Source organism: Columba livia, chromosome 3 (genome assembly GCF_036013475.1).
Source record: "Columba livia isolate bColLiv1 breed racing homer chromosome 3, bColLiv1.pat.W.v2, whole genome shotgun sequence".
Taxonomy (NCBI): domain Eukaryota; kingdom Metazoa; phylum Chordata; class Aves; order Columbiformes; family Columbidae; genus Columba; species Columba livia.
The window spans coordinates 56,326,139-56,342,222 of NC_088604.1; the positions used below are offsets into that span (position 1 = coordinate 56,326,139).

Here is a 16,084-nt window from a genome sequence, read left to right on the forward strand (position 1 = left end):
TCAGGTCCTAACAAGAGCTCAGGCAAAGCAGCTTTCTTGAATCATGTCAGCCTTTTAATGGATTCAGCGGGAAATTTTCTCAGATGCTAAAATTCACATTGACCTTCTTGCAATTTCAGGAAAAATATTTTAATGGAGTTCGTTTTGGTTTGTCCTTTACTTGTTTGTCCTATTATTTTCTTTATTTATTTCTTTCCCTATTTCCTTTTCTAATTGCTATAGGAGATGCTGATTTGATTGTGCAATTGCAGTGTTAAAAAATATTACCTGCAAAAATAATGATGTGTGTGTAAAAGTATCTGTTTGCATGGCAACTGTATGATACTTCATACAGGCCTAAGTAAAATTAAAAGCCAAAATTTCCATTTGTTCTTTCTCTATAAGGACTTTTACACCTTTCAAGAGCTCACCCACGGGTAGCTGAGAGGGTCTGACACATGGAGTTTGAAGACTTTTCTAACTTTCCAATAAAGCGTGGGTGTTTTCATGCATTTCAATCCAGAGTTCCACTGTTTTAAACACAACCCTGAGTTAGAGGCCTAACTACTGTGCAGTCTCCCAGAAAAGAGAAGCACTCATCAAGTTTTGCCACTGACTGCAACAGGACCAGGGGTTTGGTACAAAAAGCAGCAGTTTTGGTTGTCAGGAAGAGCTTTGCATGTATTTCCTCTGTGAGCCGGGAGTATGGTCAGTGCAAGAGCTGGACGAGGAGTGACAGCAGTACCTATACTTTGTCAAAATTTTTGTTAAGAGCTAGGTTTCCCTACAGTTATCATATACCATCTAGTGATACAAAAGGAAATTGCAATTTCTAATTCATTATTTTTTAAATGAAAGATGAAGATGGCAACGTATTTTTGATACTTGGCCTTCCTTCCACTAAAATAAAATGTAATCCTGAGTGCACTACCTCCTCTTTGCAGTTAAGTTTTTCCATCTATCAAGAATTTTGTGACTCCAGCTAGTTTTTAAGATTTCATTTCCATATGATTATACAAGAATTTCAGCTTTAACACAGTTAAAATAAAGTTTGCCTTATATGTACAGACCTACATTTTATATGTAATTATAAGTTATTTTAAGTCCTACAGATGTAAAACTTGGGGCCAAACTTAAAAGAAACCCAAAATCTAACCTTGTAATTTTTGTAAATTCCATGATTTCGAAGATTTCAAATATATATATATACATGTATATATATATTTAACATGAGGTTAATATTCCCTGTTGATGGGAAGTAAGTCAAAGAGAGAAATATCCTAGAGGTTTTGAGACTAAGGCACAAGACTCAGTATTGGGAAAAGAAGGCTTTATTCCTGGGAACTCTCTGCCTGGAAAATTAAAAAATTTAAACACACTGTATTGTAAGGCAGAAACTGTTTTGTAGTGTGATTTTTTTCTGCTTGTCTGCATCACCATATGGATAACTTCAATTCAACAGTAACATACACTGTGATATGATTCTGACAGCTGGGATAATGGAAAAAGTCAATGTTTACTTATTGGCAGAAGAAAATTCTACCTTGCTTGCCAACTGGGGCAATAAAATAAATTTGTTTTGTATGCTGTGTGGAATTTTTTACTGCCACTAAATGAACGCAAAACAATCAGGATCCCTCCCTGAGAGTTCACAGACAGAATGGGTACGGATCCACTGAAAGTAACAGATTGAGAGAACTGAGAAAGTGAACTTGCCCTCAGTGCCTCTTCTCAGCATCGTTCAGCTTTCTGGTTTTGAAGCAAAATGGGATTGTTCTCATGACTAACCAGCACAATCCTTCCTAAATTGTTAAATAACAGCATTTCTGGCAGAGCACGCTACATATCTAGATTATGTAAGCAAAATACAGATATTATATGAGGTACAGCAGTTGCATTTCCATACACCAATTCAAGCCTTAACTTTTTGTTCTGAATCTACAAATAGTGACTGGAAATCAGTTTAGCTCCAGCGCAGCAGGACTGTAAGTGTAGACTGCCAAGACAGACACAAACCTCAACAGTCACCACAAAGTCAAAATGAAAAACCACTTGCAAACCCAAGACTTGGCCTTGGACTTCTGTCAATCAACTTACTTTTTGTACATCACCGGAACTGCAACTGCATTTCAAGGGAGTCAGAGCAAATGTCATTTTGTCTCGGTGATACCGTTTTGGGCACTGCTCTTATAGTTGAGAGCCAGGACTGCCAGCTGCCAGGGACAGAGCATGAGGGAGGCAGCGTGATGTTGGCTGCAGGCTGCCAGAGCTGTCCCCGGCCAGCCCAGCTGGCTGCTGGGCCATGCTGTGCTGTTAGCTTGCTTAAAACACTTGTAGCACAAGGGACAAGCTTGTGTCATGGACTGTAAGAACTACATACACCAGCTAAATAAATAAATAAATAAATAAATAATGTATCTTAGTCTTCAATTATGGTAAAAAACTTATCACTTTAATGAAAATGGTAAAGTAAAGTGGGGAACACATGTTCTACAACAGCTTAGAGGAAATGAAGGCATCAAGCGATAGGCAACATTCATGCCACAAATGTGTCACTGAAACAAAATCAACATGTGTGTTTAATACATTTATACAATACATTTACACTTTGGAGCTCTGCCCTCAGCCCCTCCTTTGGCTGTCAGCACAGAAAAGCCAAGGGTATGCTTCCACTTGAGGGGCACACTGCTGACTTCACATGTTCTGTATTTGGTACAGAGGGTTGTTAAAGGTGCAGGAGTGTGGAAAGTGGGGGCATGTCACCACAGACCACCCACTCCTTTACTGCAGAGTAACCTGCAGCGATTCTGAGGGTCTCCACATGGACTCCCCAAACTGCTTTGATATAAACTGACTCAAAACCAGTGCAGAAGGAAACCGGTTGTCTCCCCTCTCTCTTTAACTGTGCCAAGTGCAGCACAGATTGAGCTGCTGGTGAATATAAGACATCAGTATATCCGCACAGGTTTATATAATATCACATACGTTTGAAGAAGAAAAACATGCTTTATAAATCAAAACACCAAAATATGAATTAATATTGTCAAAGCATCAGCAAAATATTAATGGTGGGAATGTAGACACGTCACGGGGGAAATGGCATCTTTTAAGCATTAGTCTGGTGAATCTTTACTTTCCAATCCACTGTATTAATAATTTAGTGGCAAGCATCAGACATAAATCCCAGACTGGCAACATTATAGACAACAGTAAAAACAAACAAGGAGAAAACCAGGAGAAAACAGGGCTGTGAAGAAAGCAGAGGTAGAAAAGATAATTGAGATGGTTCCTATTGGTATAAACTAATATGTGTAAAGGAAGCCATCACTGGAATAGATGTGATGTGTTCATGTCAAAACCAGAAACACAAAAAAATATGCAAAGATCCATTCTGACTGACATTTTAGAAGGTATAATCTTATCAGAACTTAAGCAGATAGATCACTTCTGGTTCCCTTATTCTAATTATTCAAGCAAATACTTTTTTGCTCCTATTTCTTTAGTCCAGTAAGGTGTAATACATTTAATTATTTGGTTAATATGACAGCTCTGGCACTACCTGATATTCCTTTTAACTGCCATGCTTGCTCCGTAACTCATGGAGTGTAAAATAAAATCTTGCATTCACTAGCGTATTTTCTCAGTCGACTTGCAGCTGCAGTGAACAGTCAGAAATCTATCCAAACACAGCCATGGCCTCCTTTTTTACCAAGTTTTCCAAGGTGCTGCTTCTGTTACGAAGTCACATACACTGAGAGTAACTTTGATTGAGCTCTTTAGATTCCTTAAGACCCCAGGTCTCCTCTCCTTTTCTAGGTCAGGTTCTAACCAAAACTGACAGGAACCTGGCCTCAATAGCTTCCACAGGATTAAAGTCTCTTTCAGAAAAGGACTAAGCCCATTGTTGCTGAACACCCACTGCCAGTAAGGGACCTTTCCTTTTCTCTATTCTTTGATTCAGTTTCACACAAACCTCTTTAAATAGCAGCACAGGTTGCCATGTAGATGCTTGTCCTTGGATGCAATCATGTCACATTTGTCAAAACAGTGCTATTAATAATTATGGGTAGACTTCTAAAAAACTCAGTGGTTTAACTAAATGCATTTGTTTCAGAATTCAGTATTGTTTTATTTAGATCTTTTATGTTCTCTGCTACTTGTGATTTCTGAGTGTTAAAACATAAAAAGGAGCAGCCAACAGTACCTCTAAGATTATCAAGCCCTTAGCTGGACAGTTTGTACGCTTAGTCATGTTGAAACCTTTAGTTTTCCACTGAAGTGCAATGAGTAGCTGGACACAGCCCCTCATCCCCCATCTAAATGATTATCATTCCAGCTTAAATGTCGTGTGGATTATTGTTTCCTACCCCAGTTTATTCAAGAATTAATGCAGCAGACTTTTCAATTGTTTTGGACAACAGTAGGCAACACAACCCTCCTCCATGCACCCCTCTGGGACACTCTGGCCCCCTGCACTTACATGTGGGTCACGCCCAGGTCCACCTCCACCAGTGGGAGCCCACCAAAGCAGGCAGATGTCCACCAGTCACTCAAATACGGCTGGGCAGTGCACAGTGGCACAAGTCACTGGCCTAGTTAAGCTGGAACAGTGCCCAACTTTGCCCAACTGCCAAGCCACTTAAATTTCCAGGCAAACAAGCTGCAGAACGTGCTCCTGGAAAGACCAACAACCCTACACTCCTCCTGCTGATCTTCCTCCCCAGCCTCGGCAGTGGGGACAGGTGCAACTGCAATCTGCCTTCACGCTGATGAACCATGACAGAGCTGTGTTCATTTTACCCCAGTGCTGTCACCAGCCTGTGTCACTGATGTTGTGACACTTGAGCGATGAACCCCAAGGCAGCACGCCTCTCTGCCTTCTGGGCAGAATGCTCCAGGAACTACACACATGGAGGCTGCCAGCACTTAGAATCTTCAAATCATTTTGGTTGGAAGAGACCCTCATAATCGAGTCCAAGCAGAACCTAACTCTAGCAGTAAATCATGTCCCTAAGAACTGCTTTTTAAACACCTCTAGGGATGGTATCTCCACCACTTCCCTGGGTGGCCTGATGCATTTCCAGACCTTTGCTCTCTGAGGAGGCTCCTATCGGGGTAAAGGCCCCGGGAATGGAAGGCCAGGCCGGGCGCCTCCACCTTCCGACACGCCCAGCCGTGCGGCGAGGCGCCCCCGCGCACCCCGCAGGCCCCACCGCAGGCCGTCCGAAGTGGCCGCGGCCCCCGGGCACCGCCCCATCCCCGCTGGCCGGGGCGCTGCCGAGCCACAGAGCGCGCAGGCCGCGGGCAACCGGCGTCACGCAGTGGCGTCACGCGCGCGCGCGGCCCTTCCCCGCGGCGAGCTCAGCCCGCCCCCTCCCGCTGCCCCTCCTCCTCCGTGGCGTCACAGTGGCGCGTTCGCCCCCGCCTCCTCCCCCCCATCCCGCGCGTGACGTCGGCGCGTCCCGCTGTCCCGGCGGCGGGGCCGGAGGAGGCGGCAGGTGACGGCGGCGGGCTGAGCCGGCCGGCCCGGCGGGTGAGTGGCTGCGTCCCTGGCGCCGCCGCGGAGGTGGGAAGGAGGAGGACGAGGAAGGAGCGGCCGCCACCAATGGTCACTCCGACAGGGCCCCTCTTCCGCCGCGGCCGCTGCTGCCCGCGGCGGGGAGCGGGCGGGCTGGGGCTGGTGCCGCGGCGCCGCCGCCGCGCGAGTGGGCACCCTGAACAAAGGAGCGGCGCGGTGCGGTGCGGGCCAGCCGCGCTCCGGGGCGGGGAGCCATGCCCGTTATTGTTTTGGGCGGCGGGGGGATCACCCGCCCCGCCCGCGGCGTCACGTGACGGGTGCCGGGGCCGCCCCCGCTACCCCGCTGGGGAGGCCGCTCCCCGCCCCGCCGCCCCGGGAGAGCCGGGCCCGGCGCCCGAGAGCTTGCCGGTACTTCCCGTAGGCCCGGTGCCCTCTGCGGGGCCCGCCTCCTGCCGCTGAGGGAGGCGGCGTCCCGCTGCCTTTGCCGGGTGACGTGCGCGCCCCGTGCCGGGTCGGGGCCCCGGTTTCCAGGTTTCGCGTCGTTCGGTAGTAAAATAGGTCAGAAGCATTAGCGGTGGCGTCGTCACGCGTGGCAGAATCCCCTGACCCAGCGAGCGCAGCGCTTTAATTCTTAGACCAATGTGCAGCGCTTTAAATAATTCTGCGTGTTGTCACTCGCCTTTCAAAATGTCATTGCTGGAGCTGGTCTGCTTTGGTTGTCGTGATGAGCTCTCCGAACCCGGAACGGGAGTCGCGCAGTCATAGGAGCAGCGTACAAAGCGTGTGGAAAGTAACCGGTGTTTCCGATGTGTCTCTGTGCTGGCTGATTTCGCCTCAAGTGTTTGGATCGTGTCCCCCTTCAGAACGGGAAAATGGGACGTGAAAATAGGTCCGGCTTTTGGTGCAGTACGGGGCTGCCACCACTGAAAAATTAATACAAAGTATTAGTAAATACGAGTTTTTGATACAAAGAAGGTAATCAGAATGGTGTAATCGTTAAAAGTGTGGGGATTTAAATCTTAGTGTAACTTTTCTGTGATAGAAACTAGAAATACTGTAGGTTTTGTTACTGGTTGTGTAGTGTGCCGGTATACATTGGACAAATAGAAGGAGGAGTAGAGAGCAGAGCTTTAAAACATTTTGCTTTTGTCAGATTTGTAATACTAAAAATACAGTCCTGCTACTTTGTTAGCTGCTGCCTCTGGACAGTGGGCTCCTTAAAAGTAGTCCCTAAAGCATCTCTAAAAAGGCACTACCAAAAATTACAGTTTGTAATAGTACTGAAAATACAGCGAAATCTGCATATTGATGTGGTCATTTGGAGTAAATCTTATATATTGAATGTTTGTAAGAACTTGCTTTATAGTCTTGTGTGCTTAATACTGTGGTTTCTTTCCAAGTGGATCAAAGTACCAGTTGTTTAAACTGCTATAATGCAGAATCTGTACTGAATGAAAGAAAAAGTTCTATTCTTATTTCCTTCAAAATATACTGCATCAATTTAGAGGTAATTGAATTACAATTTATTTAGAGAGCAGTATTTTTAAAGGCTCTTGAACAGTGGACTCAGGGAATTGGTGGTGAAGGTCTTTTTGTTGAAATAGATTTTTTTTTTCTCTCTTCTGTACATGTTAATCAAGTCTATGTATATATGTATATATATGTATTTATATATATATATGAAGAGATATTCCTGTACTTACTTTCTCTTTCTGAAGCATTGATAACTTCAGATGAATCGTTTTCTGCTTTGTTTTCCACACAATATCATTTGAGTGAGAAATTATCATTTTGCTGTGTTAAATACATTGAAATATGATATATGCTCAAAATTCGAATTAAGTGCTCCAATTGTAGAACAGAAGAACCTCATTTTGAATAAATATGTAGCTGTTTGATACCAAAATGGTTGACTGTTCTGCACTTGACTATACTTCTGTGATTCGTTTCCAAATGTACATACAAGGGTTGTTTTGTATTAATGTGTAATAGCAAAGGATAAGGAACGACAGTCAACTTGAAGCCTCATCACAATCAGCAATTCCTGAAGATAATTCTGTATTTAAGAAACAGATAGAGAAAAGTAGGTAAGGACAGGAAACAGTTAAGTTAGTTATCTGTTGCACTATCCAGTGCTCAGGGATGGTTTTAAAAAATACTTGACAGGCTCATTACATTGAGATGATACTATATTGACAGTAGCAGACCTTCACATAGGACAGTGATTTTTTTCGTATTTAAAAAGAAATGGCCACCTTCCTGTTTTCTTCCCACAGTGTGAGGCTCATAGTGAATTGTAGGGAAGGGCAGAATTCTGGGGTTCTTTTTCCCCTACTTCCCCCTCAATAATTGAGTTATGAGTTAGGGATCTGGATGGGAAAATCGAGGTATTTAATTACAGAAGAGCATTTACTCTCTTGAAGTAATGCTGCAGCTGCTGAGTTTTCAACCTGGGGGTAGGGGGGGAGATGAATTTGTGATAGCTATTTTAGAATAATCTGTACAGAGTTGAATAATTTGTGAGATTATCTGTCATTTGAGGTAGGACTCAAATAGTAGTCTTCAGCTGGTTTGGTTAGAAGCCGATGTTCATTTAATTTACTGAGGGTTTGTGTTCATTTGTTTTTAAAAAGCTAAGCTTTTACTTACAGAGAAAATTTCTTAAGACTGTAGGCAACACTTCATTGCCATTTAGGAGCTGGCTTCTTAAATATGTATGTTTCTGCAATTTTTTTTTTTTTTTTAATTGTTGCTGTTTTTTCCAAAGAAATAGAAAAGTGGAAAAAAATGTGTCTTGATAGTTTACTGTTAATCCAATAGGCACAGTTGATTGAACTGACAATAAATTGTTTCATTCCATCTTAGTCTAGTAAAACCCTAACGTTTTTCTTTAAGGAGACCCTGAAGTCATTTTAGGACATGAATCTGATAGGAAGTCCACCAACTTCAAAATCCTGAAGTTGCATGGAAGAAGCAGATGTGACTTCTCCCAGCAAGCATCCTCAGAGTGTCAAGGGGACAAAGAGAGCAGTTAAATGTTGTCTGAGCCTCAGTTTGGGAGGGGATGTCGCCCACTTCAAATGCTTGTTCCTGATCAGTGGGAATGTGCTTCATCTGTTGCATCTTGAATTAAAGTTTCAAAATCTGTGTGTGGTAGGATGCATGGATTTGGTGAGCTTGCACAAGGAAGGGGTACTTGCAGGTTGCTGCAGATAATGTAACTCCTCATACTACACGCTTTTCTAGTGTAGAAAATTAATTGCTAAGTATAGAACATGGCTCTTACCCACTTGACTTCAAAGGAGGAGTCATCATCCGTGAAAGGGTGTGTGTGTGTGTAACCACAAGTGTCTTTTATCCCATTTAGTAAAATTTTCAAGACTGGCTTATTAAATAAATGATGTCATGAAATGTAGAGCTTACCTGAAGTCAGTTTGTAAACTAGTTCTTTTTAAGAGCTTTACAGCAATTAGAAAGTTGCCTTACCATAACCCTATAATTATGCCCTAATTGGATTCTTCTAGGTATGATTACATACCTTGAATAAGTGTATGGATTTTTATGTCCTAAGAAATCTACCAGAACTGACCCAAGCTTTTTCTCCCATTTCGTTTTATCATATGCTACCTCTAGTAGTGGATTGCAAGAGGTAGTAGATAAAAGGCTGCCAGTGATACCTACAGGAGTAACAGAAAGCCAGATCCTACCATGAAGGACTGAACACCACACCCACAGCATCAAGCTGGTGGCAAGTCTCTCTTTGGTCATCGCAAACACAGTATCTTGTCTGAGTGGATTAGCAGAGCCAAAATTGTAACATGATTGCAGCTCTTGGTTTCAGAGTGATGTGTGGAGAAAGAGGAAGCTGCTACAACAATGAGGGGAGAAGAGAACCTTCTGCCTTTTGAAAAGGTGTGGATAAGCTTGCTAATTTTTGCATTTTTCCATAGCAGCTCTTTCTAAAAATAGCTGCACAGAATGCTCCATGGAGCTCAGCTATAAAGAAAACAACGTATTTGGGTAATGTGTCTCATACTGAAGTCATCTGAACATTTCACTTGTATGTCATTAATGATAAATGTTCAATCACTTGATGAAAGTCTAGAGCACAGAACACTATAATACTAAATACTCCATGATGTCTCAGGGACTTATCAGTCCTTGACTTTGCTTGACTCTGTACATGTCTGATCTGCACTGTATTTATTCTCAATTTGCTCAAGGAAAGAATAATTTCGGATCTAAAATGTGACATTCTCAGGTGTGCTTCAAATCATTCCTATATGTAACATTTGGCAGCAACTTCAAATTGTGGATGAAAATGCTGAAGAGTCATCTTGAAACCTACAGCCCAGAAGGAAGATATAACTCTATAGCTCATCAGTCTTTTTACAGAAGATTCCCAAATACCTTCTGTAACCAAGGGTGGCTCTTTTAGGTCGAGACCTTCCTGTTTAGGGTGTGAGAATGTGACAGTGAAATCTTGATGGTCCCCCTGCCCTCTCCACGTTCTCAGATTCCTACTTCCTTACTGTATTTAGGTATTTGTTAGACACTTAATGGTTTCCAGTGATTACTATGTATTTGTGAAATGAATTAGCTCGGATTCTGGTTGGTGGCATACGCAAATTGTATTGTGACTGACATGACCTGCTAGCCTGAAGAGGGGTATATTACCTCAGAGGTGTAGAGGCTGAGTTGCATCCTTGTCCTCCTTTTCAGAGATCGCATGCATTCATTCCATGAATGAACCTTGGAGCCCTTCAGTACTTCATAAAGAAATAAATGAAGATCCTAATTAATCCTTTTTTTGTTTACCTTGTTAAGTATCAAATCTAGGTCATTGAGTTTGTTTATAAGCTAGTATGAGGCCATACATATGTAGATTTATAAAAAAAGGTGCTGAAGGGTTCTGAAGTTGATTAATTAAATGAATGCATGTGATCTCTGAAAAAAGGACAAGGATGCAAGGCTCTGAGCAACAGACTGCTTGAAATATGGAGAGGACCTTGGGGAAATTAGCTGTTTGCATGCACTGTTTTCTTCTCAAGCGTCTGATACTGGTACCTGTGAAGAGACAAGCCTAGGCAGTCCTTTGGAAAGATATGATATGGATAGTTTTATATGGCGTTAGCCATGCAGCCATTAAGAGTTTTTAAACTCTCAGAATATAAGGACTCATGTATTAGAGGTTAAATTTGCATAAACATAATGTGCACCTAACTTTGTTCTTGTTTCTGCTTTTGTGTACATTGTCACTTTATGGAAATGAGCCATTAACTTATTAAAGATAATTATCTTTTGTAATACTTCAGAAAAAGATAAAAAAATAAACCAGAAGCCTGCATCAGGTAAATGAAAGGATAGTATTTTATTTTCTGTAACAGGACCATGGCGTTGTATTTCGCTCGCTCATACCTCTGTATAACATTGTAATGGTGACTATTGTTTGCTTTCCATTAGTTTGCAGAGAAGCTGAAACACTGTAGTGTACCATTGAGCAGGACAAGTAAGGAATGAGCCAGCCTTGGAAAAGAGGACCTGCCGTCCTAGCTGGAGACATCTGAAGAGAGGACATTTTAGTCTTATGGCATGCTTCAGTAAAAATTATTCAGAAAAAGTAAGCTGTTGTTTTGTTGATGAATTTATGTGTGTTAGCTCCTTGACAGACTGCTTAGTTGCAGTTAGAATTTTACCTGGAGTTTAAAAAATTACTCAGTTTTGAGGTGGTTTTGTGGGATTTTACTTTTTCTTCCAGTAGAGTCCTAGAAGGTCTGGGGTCTCTTAATTTAGTTTTTATATGTCACCTCTCCCATGCTTTGTGTATTTATGGAGGTGCTCTTCCTTTAAAAACAAAAAGTGAGCATCATTTTAGTTGATATGAATCTTCAAGTGCATAATGGTCCTGCATTCTGAGCACATGCAACTGCAGTTGTGCTTATCTTTTAAGAGTTTTATGTTGCTGGGCAGTGCTTGCGTATAGATAAGGCTTTATTCCTCCAGCTGTATTCATTTTACACATAACATTTTCCTCTGAGTCACTAAAAATCACATGGGAATTTCAAGATTTCTTTTAATATCCTGCATTATTGTCTTGATCTAATAAGTAATCAAAGAACCCTCTAATAGCTAACCTATTGAACACAGTTCAAATGTTAGCATTTGTGCTTTCAGTGAACAGGTGGGAACTTTCACTCTGCTTTTAGTTTACTAATATGTTAGTTTTTTGTTTTGTTTTCCAAAATCCATTGTATTTTTAATCCCAACAGTCTCCAAAATCTTAATTATGATACACGACTTGTAGAGAAGTCACAGGTTGGTTTAATATTTTCTGAAAAGGATAACCTTATCAAGTGTATTGAGGTAGAAGCAGCCTTTTGCAAACCTGTAGCATGGAAGTACAAATGGAAGTACAAATCTCAGCTGCTGTGCCTTTTTGCACAGTAGTATCTCATTATGGGAGCACTTGAAAATTCAGAGCCTTTACCTCAGTCATGGTTAACGCAAATTCATCAACACATGGATTTATCTTTCAGGTCTTCTGTTGTGAGATACTGGTTGGGTTGTATTCATGGGTATTCTGAAATTTCAATAGCTTTTCTTCCCTCCTTTTTAGAAAAAGATTTTTATTATAAAACCCTAGTTTTGGTGTAAAAAATCTGTTGCAAAATATAACCTCAAAAGTGTGAGGCTCCCAGAAAAGAACTTTTTCACAGCGTCGTTAGCATGGAGTTCGCAGATAAACGTGTACTGTACAGTAAAAGAGACAGTTACCAGGTGGTGGGTAATGCTGTGTCTGTATTTGGCATGCTGATTTAAGAACTAGGATGCAGATTTGTCTTTGATCTCAGAGAAAGAAATTCAGATATGAAACTGAAACATAGGTAAATACAGTTACGTGCTACTTCAGGAAAAAGATTTGATCTGTAGAGCTTTTAAAAGAATGATTTGATAAAAAAAGGATTAAAGAGGCATTGGTCTTTCAAAAGGAAATTATAGTGATAGAAGGGAACCGACAGCATACAGAAGTACATCTTAAGTAAATAGCACTTAATACATTATTGTGGAGATAAATACTGAAGTATAAATCTTTTTTTTTTTTTTTTAATCCCAGCTTGCATTCACAAGATGTTCAGAGCAGTGGAGGCTTTCACCGTAATGCTAGGTATTTTCTCTTGAGGTAACACGTTTTGCTAGAACTGTGTATAACACTAGAATAGGTTGTCCAGGGAGGCTGTGGTATCTCCATCCTTGCAGGTTTCAAAAAAACTCAGCTAGACAAAGCCATGGCTGATCTGATCTAGTATTGGTGGTAGTGCCGTGTGGAACATGAGGCTGGACTACATGTCCCCAAAAGGACACTTTTGGCCCCCGTGTCTGTGATAATTTTGTATGAAGTATTCCTAGGTGCTTGTAAAACAAAGACCAGTTCACTGAAAAGCTGTGTGGCTGAATATATCAGCCCTATGCCTCAAAGTTCCTTGTGGACTTAAATGAAAAAAGGCACCATTTTAGGCCCCATCCCCCAAAGCCTATTCTTCTCCCTCATTTGATATCTGTTGTTTGGGTTTGATTGCTAATAAATAAGAACATAAAAAGAAAATTACCATGAAACAGACCGTGAAAGATTGCCGTGGCAAAAATATAGTTGAGAAGGCATTTGCATATTTAGGCTAGAATTTTTCAGCTACTGAAATCCTACACAATGTCAAAGCAACACAGTTTTGCATTCTCTGCCTTCTTACAGGTGGTTACAAAAATCATCTTTAATGACATAAATAGGATATGGCCAGAGAAGGCAGAGGCAATGACTTCACAAACCAATCAAATCATGGTTCTGTGTCTGCTGGGTTATACTGCTGCTTCTACTAGACTGCAGCTGTTCCTTTTGAGGTGCACTCAGCCAAATCATTTTTCAAATCTGGTTCTTTCTGCAGCCTGCTAGTTGTTCTGAGCCCAGTTTGAGGGATTGTGTCCTGTGGTACACGGGGACTAAGAATCAGAGTGGGGGAACACTTGAGCCGGGTGCTGCTGCCAGGCATATTTTCCACTGTGGGAGCTTAGTCTGAGGTACTGTTCAGGCAATCCCTTAATCAAAGAGATGATCACCAGTACTGTGCAGAGAGATTTTTTTAAGTTCAGTGTTTGCAGCTAGATCACCTCTTGAGGAAAGAATTGTAGCTTCTTTAAATTTCTTGAGGAGGCTCTAAAGTAACTGGCTGGCTGGAGGTTCATTAATCAACACTACTTCAGAGGAAGAACAGAAGAAATTCCAAAATTTGTTTTCTATCTTGGCATGATAATGTGCTGAAAATGAAATAGCTGAACATTGGTGATCAGCAAAAGAAATTCTCCCAGTACTCAATTTAGTCTGTCAGAATGTTAACCTGTCAGTTTCTTTGAGTTAAGCTTTGTAAGTGATACCTTACCTTAATTTAAGGTAAGCAGCTCATTCTGTGGATGTTGTTGTGGACGCGTGATGTGATGTTATGGTTGGACTAGATGATCTTGAGGGTGTCTTCCAGACAAAATGATTCTATGATTCTCTTTTATGTTGAGGTCAAAGGTCATGTAAGGTGCCAGTTTAGGTTGACACAGTAAACTGATTTAAATCTATCTATCTTTGGTCTTCTGCAGGATGGCTGGCTGTGGTGAAATAGATCATTCGATCAATATGCTTCCCACAAACAGGAAGACAAATGAGTCATGTGCTAATGCAGCACCTTCTCTGACAGTCCCTGAATGTGCTATCTGTCTGCAAACATGTGTCCACCCAGTAAGTCTTCCTTGTAAGCACGTTTTCTGCTATCTGTGCGTGAAAGGAGCTTCTTGGCTTGGGAAACGATGTGCACTCTGCCGGCAGGAGATTCCAGAGGATTTTCTTGACAAGCCAACCTTATTGTCACCAGAAGAACTCAAAGCAGCAAGCAGAGGCAATGGAGAATATGCTTGGTACTATGAAGGTAGAAATGGTTGGTGGCAGTATGATGAACGTACCAGCAGGGAGCTAGAAGATGCCTTTTCCAAGGGTAAAAAGAGCACTGAAATGCTAATTGCTGGGTTTTTATACGTAGCAGATCTTGAAAATATGGTTCAGTATAGGAGAAATGAGCATGGACGCCGCAGAAAAATAAAACGGGACATAATAGACATACCAAAGAAGGGAGTGGCTGGGCTGAGGTTGGACTGTGACACTAACACTGTCAACCTGGCAAGAGAGAGCTCTGCTGATGGTGCAGACAGCACACCGGCTCCGGGGGCTGCAGCCGTGCAGCCTCTGGCATCCCTTTCTGCTAGGCCCCTGCCCTCCCTAGATGGTCAGCTGATGAGTCCTTCAACACCATCACCTGATGCAAGCAACTCCCTAGAGAACTCTTTTGCCCACTTACAAATAAGTGGAGACAGTATGGCTGAAAGGAGTCACAGGGGAGAGGGAGAAGAAGACCACGAATCATCATCTTCTGGTCGGGTGCCAGCCCCTGACACCTCTGTTGAGGAGACCGAATCAGATGCCAGCAGTGACAGCGAGGATGTGTCCGCCCACCTTCAGCAACACCCATCCTCCATCCAGCAGAGACACTTGAACGCAAACACAAGCCAGTTGGGAGCGGAGAGACCAGTGGGAGGTGGTGGGGTGGTAAACACAAGTGCAAGGTCTAGAAGGCCAGATGGACAGTGCACAGTCACTGAAGTTTAAAATTAGAGCCATGCGATTGAAACCTCGGTTCTGTATTTGTAATTTTTCTGTCCACATTGGCATCACACTCAAACCTAGTGGTATGTTTGGTGGGAGGGTGGGGTAAGGGGGAGAAAAGGATCTGGACTGTTTAACTTAAGTCTCTTAACATGTCTCAGCTGGAAGACTCTAACTGTAGGAAACTGGGTTGTCTTGTTAGTGGTTTGAAAGCTGCTTAGCAATACCCAGCTTTCTTGAAAATGTCTTGTGTTTATTTTGTAGCATTTTGCCCTTGGAGATACTCGATCCCTTTTTGGCCAATGTATATCTACTGTACAACTTGAATTGTCTTCATTATCTGACTGTTGCATTAAGTGTCTTACTACTTTCTGCATGGATTGATGTATGAAAAGAACACTACAGCAATGTGGGAGCAGGCAAGATGTTGGATGTGAGCAGGATGCTTAATTTAATGTGAGAAAATAGATGTGAGTTTGGAGTTAAAATGTGTTTTTACTAGACAAGAGCAATCATTTACCTTCCTTCAATGGAAATGTAAAAATGCTGTTAACTTTTGTTGCAAATTCTTACCTATACACTCTTCATGGCATTTTCACTGGCTTTGCCATCTAGTCCTTGTAGTTTTGTTTTTGAGGTCTTTCTTGATCTGTCTTGTTTTTGTTACGGAATTTATAATTTAATAAAACTACATTTTATCAGTAACAATCTTGGATATGTCTCCAGTTTAATTGAACTGTACTGGAGGAACTTTTAAAGAAAACTATGATAAAACAGCTTCCTTGTTTGCCAAAAAAGGAGGATGGGCTCCAAGCGGTATCCTGAAGCTCTTGCATCCCTGACTGTCTCTCAAACAAAACACTGTAGCAGCCTGTCTTTCTTTCTATTGAAAA

The 16,084-nt window shown here is 42.0% G+C and overlaps 1 protein-coding gene across 7 annotated transcripts; it reads left to right on the forward strand.

Annotated features, from left to right (window-relative positions):
• The first annotated feature begins 5,362 nt into the window (after nt 1-5,362).
• On the forward strand, nt 5,363-15,899 carry RNF146 (ring finger protein 146). Of its 7 annotated transcripts, none has more exons than XM_065056867.1 (4): nt 5,363-5,512; nt 10,961-11,117; nt 12,612-12,677; nt 14,135-15,899. In XM_065056867.1, the coding sequence occupies exon 4, from the start codon at nt 14,136-14,138 to the stop codon at nt 15,192-15,194; it is 1,059 nt and encodes a 352-aa protein (XP_064912939.1). In that variant the 5' UTR covers nt 5,363-5,512; nt 10,961-11,117; nt 12,612-12,677; nt 14,135; the 3' UTR covers nt 15,195-15,899. The 7 variants fall into 7 exon arrangements, with proteins under 7 accessions (XP_064912939.1, XP_064912938.1, XP_064912937.1 ...); XM_065056866.1 differs by having other exon boundaries at nt 12,612-12,662; XM_065056869.1 differs by lacking the exon at nt 5,363-5,512 and adding an exon at nt 5,551-6,472 and having other exon boundaries at nt 12,612-12,662.
• Nucleotides 15,900-16,084: the final 185 nt, after the last annotated feature.